Raw genomic sequence first — 10,000 nt, forward strand, 5'->3', positions numbered from 1 at the left:
AATGAGAAAGAGGCTGAAGACAGTCAGTTAAAGAAGAAGAGTTGATAAGATGAAAAGCTTTTGATTCCCTGTCTAAAAGAGCAGTATGAGTGGAACCCCCTTCCCCCCATACATACATACATGAATGGATAAGACCCCTGTACAGAGTTAGCAGCTGGGAGATGAGAAAAACTGGTGGAGATGACTCAGAATGCCTAACTTCATAGAGGCTGTTTTAGCTAGAGGTAAGATGTGAAGTTTTCAGTTTTGAAGTTTTCAGTTTAGATATTGCCAAGTATACTGCAATTCATGCCAGTATGTTATAGCCAACAAACTTTAGTTTGTCAGCTATATCCTTAAGTGAAAATTTTTATATTGGAATAGGTCAGTGTTTTCTGTTGTACATCGTCACTGTTTTGACTGCATCTGTTTTGTTCTTATATTATGTTTTATATTTTCCTGCATTCATATCACAGTTGAGAGCAATATATTAGGCTTCTTGGCTTTGATACATTGCAGTAAATCTCCTTTTATGACATGTACAGGGTTTGTACAATTTTTATTATAGTTAATTTCAAAACTTGCACTCAATTTTTAGATTCTTGAGTTTCATATTATCATGAAGTGAATCTAATTTCTTAACCATGAAAAGTATATACTACTCCTAACATTAATTTCTTAATTACAAAAGTCTTGTAAAACTTGAATGTTAAGAAAATGTAAAATGTTCTTTCTTGGTAGTATGAGGAGTCTGACTGTAGTGTGTTGTATTAATGGTAGGAAAGTTGATGGAAGTTTTGCATCAATATCACTTGTACAGCCACAATACAGATTCCTGTTATTTGGGCTTGCTGTGGTCATACTTACCCTGATATGTTTCCCATGAGTCATTTGTTGCCTTGTAGAACTCGATGAACATGAGTGAATAAGGAGACTGCAAAAGGCCTGCTGACCTACACAAGACAGCTCATAAATGGCATTTAGGCAATGACTGAATGACTGTTATACACCTTTTAATTCTTTCTCTATTTTCTACATTCTGTCCAAGAACGGTGCTGGGCTGGGGACTCATTCTCGTCCATTTTTTGCTTTTCTCCTAGTGATGAAAGGGATTCACAGGTGCAGCATCGTTTTCCTTCTTAGAAGCAGTTGTGTTTCTATGGATGAGTGTAACTAGTACTGAGCCTATCTTGTGTGTGCTTTAAGTCCATTTGTGAGGAGCACTCAAAGCTTTCTTGGTTGTGGGGTTGCCTTGCCTTGGGCTTTGGAGGATGTGTACTCATATTTTTCCAGTTTTGTTGCCACACTTACTCACAGTTACAGTTGACCTGGAAGAGATCCTTAGTGGACGTGTATATCCAGCTTCTAATTATAGCTGGATAGGTAATATTATTTGTGGAGATCAGTTATACATGAATTTAAGCTTTACAGTTATAAAATAACAATATTTTCAGAATTTATCTATCTTAATAATTTTGTATGTTTTTTTTTTTCATTTTACTCTACTACATGCTTGGGAAGTGAATTCCAATTTTTTTAATGGCAGAATGACTTCTTTTATTAAAGACTGTGTAGCAAACAAGAGTGATTGTATGTGATAGAGGCGAATGGAGAGCAATAGTGGTGAGTGAATGAAAAAAGGTGCAGTCTTGTCGATCCATTGGGAGGGGGTGTGGGTGCACTTGGCAGAGCCCGTTGGTGTATGGACCCTGTTAGAATAAAGGAGGGCACTCCATAGGAAGTACCGTGCCTCTGCTGTGGTCTCAGAATTGGAGTAGGTGCAGCGTAGGGAACAATCTTATTATAAAGGGGCAGGGCTAAAGCTGTGTATGCTGTCAGACCTTGCTGTGGATGTGTGTGGCCAGTTATGCTGTGCTTGTGCTCCTGGGGTCCATACATTGGTCCATGAGACTGTCCCATCTCCACTGGGGCCCAACAGGGATAAGAATGTGAATAATGTGTGATGAGTGTGCGGTGCTTTGTCTGGGCCATCCCATGTAGGATTGCCAGCTTGGTATATAGACAGATAGATCAAGGCTGGCTCTGACTTATACAGCTTCTTTTCATTTTCTTGTAATGGAGTCTTTTCTTGTTATGAAAACATTCAGCAGACTTCATCAGTGCATGCTCTACTTGTAGAACCTTGTACACCTCCAGTGTATCACCCCTGACTTTGCCTGCATGCCAGAGTTGGTTATTCTGATTTCTTGAGTCTTTCTTCATATGTCAAACTCCTTGATGTAGGAAATGATTTCATTGTTCCTCACTGAACATTCTCAACTCCTTCTATATCTATATATTTAATTAAATGGGGACACCATGGTTGACTGTCATATTCCAGTATAGGCCCAACTAAAGTTACATATAGCAATTTGAGGTTCACTTCATCTGATGTTACAAGAGTTGTCCTGATCAGCCCTTCCTGGTTGTCTGGCCTACTGACCTTTGTCAGGCATTCTGCAAAACTTAATTTCTTGACAATAAAAATTATATATTTTTCTGCTTTTACTCCACTCCTATATTCTTCCATGACATATTTATATTTCTCAACCTCTGTCACTCCAACTCTCATATATTTACACCTATGAAGATCAAATCTTTCTGACCAATTCATCATAACATCAGTTTCTTTTTGTAATTTGATATACCTGTTTCACTCTTCTGACTGACTGACAGATCCCTTTTTTCAATTAATACTGCCTACAAATACTACAAAACTAATTGCTAACACCTCCTCAGTATGTAAAACATTACAATGATAATGTAAATCAAAGAAGTCTTTTGTAAAACTCAGAGCTTAATTAGATGTTCACTCAACTGCTACTCTCAACTGGCATCATGGCAAGCTCTTTCTCCTCCTCATTCAGCTCTTCATTCTCACTTATTGAAGCATCCATGCTGGCTACTTGATAAACCAGCACCACCAGAGTGGCAAACACACATCACCAGTATAACATAAATCCTCAGTTTGTCTGGGGATTTCTGAGGCCTGTTTTAGGGTATGGAGAAATCTTTGGCACACTGCTCATGATGGACCAAGATGTGGATAGCTTTAGTGACAGGTGGTATGAAAACTGTAGGCTTGGGTTCTGAAACATAGAGGTGTCTCAGCCTATTGAGCACTAATTGTTGCTAATAACCATGGAATAAAACTCTGTTTTCTGGATTAGCCGTGGCCATTATGTCCCAATATGCTTCTGAGCATGATATGGTCACTTCCTTGTGGAACTCTTATCATATCCATCCTCTGGGGCAGTTTCTAGGAACAGGCATCAGATATAGATAGATAGACTGATTGTATCAACTCACCACCAGCTACACACCACGCCTGCCTCAGCCTGGAGAAACCTTGCATGGGCACAAATTCTCGGTGGGATTTGGAGGGAAAGGTGCCAACCAGTGTGTGGCGGCAACAAGACTTGGGGCAAATGCAGCTATGGTTGCCATGGTAAGGATGTGTCAACTAAGGGAGAAAGTTGTGGCTTGTGAAGCAGATACTTCACTTCTGGTTTTTGTTTTTCGGTATATGATTCCTTTTATGGAGCAGCATTTAATGTTTATCTCCCATATCAGTAAAAAAAAAAAAGAAATGGATTGGGCATCTCATAGATTCTGCCTTGTGTTATTGCCTAAATATTGGTTTTTCCTTTCAGGTTGGGGATGATTCATTTGGCCAGAACTACCTGGAAAACTTTAAGAACAATAATGTGGACACATCCTTTGTTAGGGTGACCAAGGAGGCAGCAACTGGTGTAGCCCCCATTGTTGTGGATGACACAGGTGTGGCAATTCATTGGTGTTATCCTACTTTTTCTCCTCATCATTCATCATCATCATGACTTGCAGTTCTCCGTCACTGAGTTATTTTTAAGTTTGACCTATCATTTAATCTTTCCGTGTAATGATCAAGAAAATCACAAAATAACAGAAGGGCTGATTTTATGCATGATCAATACATGCAACTACTTTGGGATCTTTCAGTCTCTAGACTCCCCAAACCCATAGATATATGACATGTGAAGACTTTTCTTGTTTACCATAGTTTTTAACAGCATATGAAAGCTGTAACTTTTTATGGAAAATATACAAATCTCTGTCATTTCATCTCTTTATTCTCATCTCTCTCTCTCTCTCTCTCTCTCTCTCTCTCTCTCTCTCTCTCTCTCTCTCCTCTCTCTCTCTCTCTCTCTCTCTCTCTCTCTCTCTCTCTCTCTCTCTCTCTCTCTCTCTCTCTCTCTCTCTCTCTCTCTCTCTCTCTCTCTCTCTCTCTCTCTCTCTCTCTCTCTCTCTCTCTCTCTCTCTGGTATATATGTATGTATGCCATGTAATTTCACTGTACAGTGTAAGTTAAATGGCACAGAATTCTGAGAAAATATGCTTTTTAATTAATGTTGCTGTATACATAGTAAATTTTCACTTTCTCAATATGATAGTAGCATAAGTCATTATTTATACAAGGATATGGCATACATGTTAACCCTGTATGTATTCATTCCTTGAAGGGGAGAACTGCATCATAATTGTTGCTGGAGCAAATCTCAAGTTGACTTCCTCTAACGTGGAGCAAGCTGAGGATGTCATCAAGGATGCCTCAGTCTTAGTGTGTCAAGGAGAGATAACTCCAGCAGCAACTCTCACTGCACTCAGGCTGGCACGCAGTCACGAGGGTGAGGAATAGCTTTAGAGGAAGGAATAATTCTGTGTTTTAACCATACATTCTTGTACTATTGTGCATTTTACGTGTATTTAAGTAGTGTGGAACTGACTTAAAAAACCTAGCTTTAAGCTCATAAAGTGGAAGTAGATTTTATATTCAGAAATGAACATGTGTCTTGTATTTTAGGTTTTGTAAATGGATATGGAAATTCAACATTTGTACAATACTTAATGTGTTGTGTCTGTTGTTGATTGTCTTAATGGTTTGAAAGTAGATATATGCAGTATGTTTGATATCTGTACTTGTGGCTGGTCTCTTCCACAAGTGAAAAATGGTATCTCTTCAATACTATATGCCATCTTTGTATTCTTTCTCTTTATATCTATATCCTCCCCAAGGCTTGTGTTAGGTTGAAGATCCACTCACCTTAGTTCAAATTATTTTTTTTCCAAGTGGTGATAGAGATTCACAAGTATGTATTTAATTTCCAGGTGCAGCTTTGTTTCTTTGGATGATTTGGCATGGAATTAAACCCAGCTGTGGATAAATCTAGTTTTTAAGTTGTCTGACTTGTGGATTAATTTTGTCTAGGGCTGTCAGGAATGTTGTGTGTTCCTGTGATGATTTGAAAGAAGTCTTAGGTTGTGTGGGTGTCTGGGATATGTTATGGAGAAGCCTTCATGATGGGTCTGAACTTTTGTAGCTATACTTTGAAGTGATGGTGGCTGTTGATCACTGGTTTAGGTTTTCAAGCAATGAGATGTCACTGCACAAAAAGTCATTAACCCTCTCATGCACCAGTAAGTTTTGTAAGTTTTCTTTCCAACACCTCTTTTGTTGGCAGGCATTTGTGGCCTCTCTGTGCACCTTGCAAAACTTTGATTTAGAAGCAGTTTTCTTTCCTTTGGAACTCATAAGTAGGCATGTGCTGTATATCACTAGATTCACAAGGAAATTATCTTTATGATGATCTCATAAAGAATTAACTAAAAAGTAATTTCACAAATTTTTCCTTAAAAAATAAATACAAAACAAGAAAAAATGTTCACAACTTTGTAGCTCAGAACTTTTCCCATGAGCATTCTGTGTTCTACACATCACTTAAACCTTGTTATGAGCTTTACAGTGGTACTGTTGTCATTGTGATGTCAATTAGATGTCAAGAAAATAAAGAAAAACTGAAATCAGCATTCATCTCACATTAACAGTTGGCCTATTCTGGGAAGCATCAGCATTGCCAATTCATTATTTTTTGTGAAACTCATGCTCATCTTTGACTCACCAAAAATTGATGCACTTACACCAGAAACTTTATTTTTAATGAATTTAAATCATTTTTTAGGTGCACTTGTGTGTCTGTACAGTTTCACATGACACACATGCACATATGGTGGATGAGAGAGTTAAGCACTGTTGTGGTTGTTGGTATTATAACTGCAGCAGAAGTTTTTGCTGTCTAGGATTCTTTCAGTTATAGTAATTGCAATATGTTTCCCAGCTGTTGTCATCTGAACTGATGGCCTGTTGCCCTATTACAGTCATAACCTTAGGAAGAGTTGTTGGGAATACATAGGTGTCAGATACTCTTTTCTGTTTTTATGACAGTACTTATATACAGGCTTATATGTTGTGCTTATATATATGTACTACAACTGTTACTTTTACATTTCATTCAAGTATTTAACTATTTTTCATTTGTTATAGATAAAAATTAATTTTGCCATTCATTCTTATTATGTATTTGTGAATTTCTTATTGTTGTTGTTTGGAAACTGTTTAATCAACTAGGAATGAATTTTGCAGTAAAAACCTTGATGAATGCAGCACCAGCAGATCCTTTTCTGGATGCAGCCATCATAGAACATTCAGACATTTTTTGTGTTAATGAAATTGAGGTATGATATTTGTTTAACTGTATGTTTCTATAACTGAAAAAAATGGGAAATGTGTGTTAATGATCTGAAATGCAGACAGTGCTAACAGACTGATTGAAAAAAATATATGTATGAGGTTATTGCAATAGATTACATAGTTTTTTTCCTTAGGCAGAAGTATTGACAAAGCTGAAGGTGAAGACACGGAAAGATGCTGAGCAAGCTGCCGAGTCTCTGTTAAAGCGAGGGTGTAAGAGTGTGATCATTACCCTGGGAGGGGATGGGGCTGTGTACTCCACTGCTGAGGGGCACACACACATTGCAGCTGAGACAGTCACTCCTGTTGACACTACGGTAGGTGGCTCCATGAGTGTAGTAAGTGTATGTGGAAAAAGCAATGCAATTCTGGATGTTATCAGAGTTATTGCAATACAAATAGAATTTTCATGTCATTCAGCTGAGGCATTTTCTCCTCAGTTACTGTGATTTTTTGTATTGTCTGTTGTTAGTCTTCTGTTGTTAACCAACTAAATGAGTGATTTTACCTCAAGTAATGTGATAAGGGGCTTGTACTCATGTTCTTGTGATTCTGAGTATCATTCTAGAGTTATACAGCATATAAACACCTTTATTTTTTGTTTTCCTGTTTTGGTCTTTCAACTTATTTGTTCTAATTATGATTTATAAATCAGGTACAGAGTAAAATCAGAATGATTTTGTATGAAAACCTGAATAATGGTTTGCACACTCCCCACAATTTTTTTTTTTTCCTGGTATGTCTATTTTGATTATATGGTAGATATTTGTTTTTTTACAGGGGGCAGGTGATGCCTTTGTGGGAGCCCTGGCATACTACTTAGCCTATCACTCCCACCTAGCCATGGCTGAGATGCTTCAGAGATCCTGCCAAGTAGCCACAGCCTCAGTACTTGCTCCTGGGACACAAACCAGCTACCCTACCAGAGAGCAGCTACCAAGCCACTTGTTTAGCTGAGACATTTATGCTTCTGATAGGTAGGGTGTGTAGATTAGAAACCAAAGGCTTTGTTAAGTATCTTTAGTATTCGTACAGACAATAGAAAATTTGAAAGTATACTGTTTAAGGGTAAGCACCTCAGTGGTGTGCTGGCTAGTATGCCTGGTTGTGAATCCATGAGGTCTTGTTTGAATCCAGGGTGGGACACAACACACAATTCACCCAGCTGTTCATCCTTCCTTTGGGTTGGTCAATAAATGGGTGCCTGGGGAAGCATGGGGAAGGTAAACTGTGCAAATCCAGATGTCACAGTGGCTCACTTTCCCAGGGTGAGGCATATCATTCACCACAGCCTCAAAGGCCAATGAAGTCGGGGGTGAGTGCCAAGGCCACGTGCAGCAGTAATCTTGTATCCCCCTCACCTTCACTTTGCCTTTATATTTTAAGGGGAGAGGTCATTATTAATTTGGAATAGCCTGAGGCCCTTGGCTGATCTATATGTTGTGCATATAAATCAACCAAGTGAGAAAAGCAGTAACCTTATAGGTGAAGAAAGAAATAATTTCCAAGGAAGAAAGTGGAAAAAGAGGTGTTGAATAATGCATGGGGAGATATATATATATATATATATATATATATATATATATATATATATATATATATATATTATATATATTATATATATATATATAATATATATATATATATATATATATATATATATATATATATATATATATATATATATATACGAGTATATATATATATATATATAAATATAATATATATATATATATATATATATATATATATATATATATATATAAATATATATATATTATATAAATATATATATATATATATATATATATATATATGTATATAGCTGTGATGATGGTGGCAATGGTGATTCTAATTTTTCTCTCATTTCATATGAAGGCCAAACATGAGAGAAGGCACTACCCACTAACATCTTATATGTAATATTTAACACACACATCTGCTAAAAGGTGTCTTCATGCATCTTCCTTGCTCTTTGTAAGTGCTTAGATTCTAGGCTATTGTGAGCTTCACTCAATTGAGCACTGAAGAACAGGCCAAAAGTTAGGGTGCCTCTTCCCATGCCATATGGTATTGTTAGTTCTGAGAGCCCTTGGGGAAAGTAAATCCTCTTAAGGGCTTCTATTTATCCTCTAGAATCTTGCAACTAGAATAAACAAACAAAACACAGTTGGCTTGTGCTGTATACATGCATGTATGTATTGCCAGTATCCAATCTTTTGATTTGTACTTCTATTATTTTTATGCCATATACTTTTTTTTTTCTCCTTTTTTTTTCCTCCTTTTTCATCCCTTCATTTCTGTTCCTCTACTCTCTTTCCTCTTTGGGACTCCTCCTTTTCAATTTTTCCAATAGGTAGGTGAGTCCAACATATCCATCTTTTGGAAGGAATTATAGAGGGGAGCCAAAATACCTCCCAGGAATGTAGTGGTGTATACTTATGGAGAGCCTCTTCATACTACAGTGGGGTATGCGACAACAAACATGGTTTGTTCCAATGTAGCGTTTGTTCTGGCAAATGTGCATTATGGTGACTGAAGAACCTATGGGAAAAAAATTTACTGGTTCCCGGGAACCAGAAAAAAAGAAGAAAAAAAAAGAAAAAACATTTGCATTACTGCATTTGAGATAACTCAACAAATACATGCAGTACCTCCTAAGTTTCACGCCTAGTTCTAAATTCTTACCATCCCGAGTTTCACGCATTATCACTCGAGTTTTGTGCTGCTTTGATTAGTATCAGTCACATTTACCTACTGTCAGTGTCACATTTCACATACAGTAAAGCCCCATAAGTTGGAGCTCTCTCTCTCTCTCTCTCTCTCTCTCTCTCTCTCTCTCTCTCTCTCTCTCTCTCTCTCTCTCTCTCTCTCTCTCTCTCTCTCTCTCTCTCTCTCTCTCTCTGTGTGTGTGTGTGTGTGTGTGTGAAAATAAGAGCAATCCTAAGAACTGCTAAATAGAATGAGACAATGAGAATGAAAATGGAATTATGTATATGAGTGAGAATGAGTGAGAAAGGATGAAGCGAAAATGACGAAATGAATGAATGAGAGAGAGAGAGAGAGAGAGAGAGAGAGAGAGAGAGAGAGAGAGAGAGAGAGAGGTATCACGGCCTAGTTCCTTATCTCTGACAGATAAGGGGGAGGGGAGGTGACAGGGAGGGAGGTTTGAGACAAGAAGAAAGAAGGGAGAGGAAAGGAAAAAAAAAAAGGAGGAAGGGATAGGCGACAGATAAGTGAGTAGCGGCTCGTACAGCTGGTGAGTTAGTTTCGCGAGTTTTAGTTTGTTATTCCGATTAAATATTTATTAAAATTTCAGTACTTGCATGAATGGCAAGTTTGGCTTGTCAGTGTTTGTTCGTTATTTTGATGAAATATTTATTAAAATTCCAGTGCTCGCACGAGTGACGAGTTCGTTATGCCAGCTTTGGTTCGTTATTCTGATTAAATATT

At 37.6% G+C, this 10,000-nt stretch overlaps 1 protein-coding gene across 9 annotated transcripts in view; it reads left to right on the forward strand.

The window, feature by feature from the left end:
* Window positions 1–10,000, forward strand: part of LOC135104477 (ribokinase-like) — a 23,819-nt gene that overhangs the window by 2,041 nt on the left and 11,778 nt on the right. For 7 of the 9 annotated variants that reach the window (XM_064011995.1, XM_064011993.1, XM_064011996.1 and 4 more), the window contains 6 exons: window positions 3,295–3,427; window positions 3,633–3,759; window positions 4,482–4,646; window positions 6,440–6,531; window positions 6,682–6,864; window positions 7,328–8,117. In XM_064011995.1, coding sequence (XP_063868065.1) covers window positions 3,295–3,427; window positions 3,633–3,759; window positions 4,482–4,646; window positions 6,440–6,531; window positions 6,682–6,864; window positions 7,328–7,504 — 877 coding nt within the window. In that variant the 3' untranslated portion in view covers window positions 7,505–8,117. Of the gene's footprint in view, window positions 1–3,294; window positions 3,428–3,632; window positions 3,760–4,481; window positions 4,647–6,439; window positions 6,532–6,681; window positions 6,865–7,327; window positions 8,118–10,000 lie in introns of those variants that run through there. The other 2 variants (XM_064011994.1, XM_064011992.1) reach the window with 1 other exon arrangement.

This window comes from Scylla paramamosain, chromosome 10 (genome assembly GCF_035594125.1).
Source record: "Scylla paramamosain isolate STU-SP2022 chromosome 10, ASM3559412v1, whole genome shotgun sequence".
Classification (NCBI taxonomy): domain Eukaryota; kingdom Metazoa; phylum Arthropoda; class Malacostraca; order Decapoda; family Portunidae; genus Scylla; species Scylla paramamosain.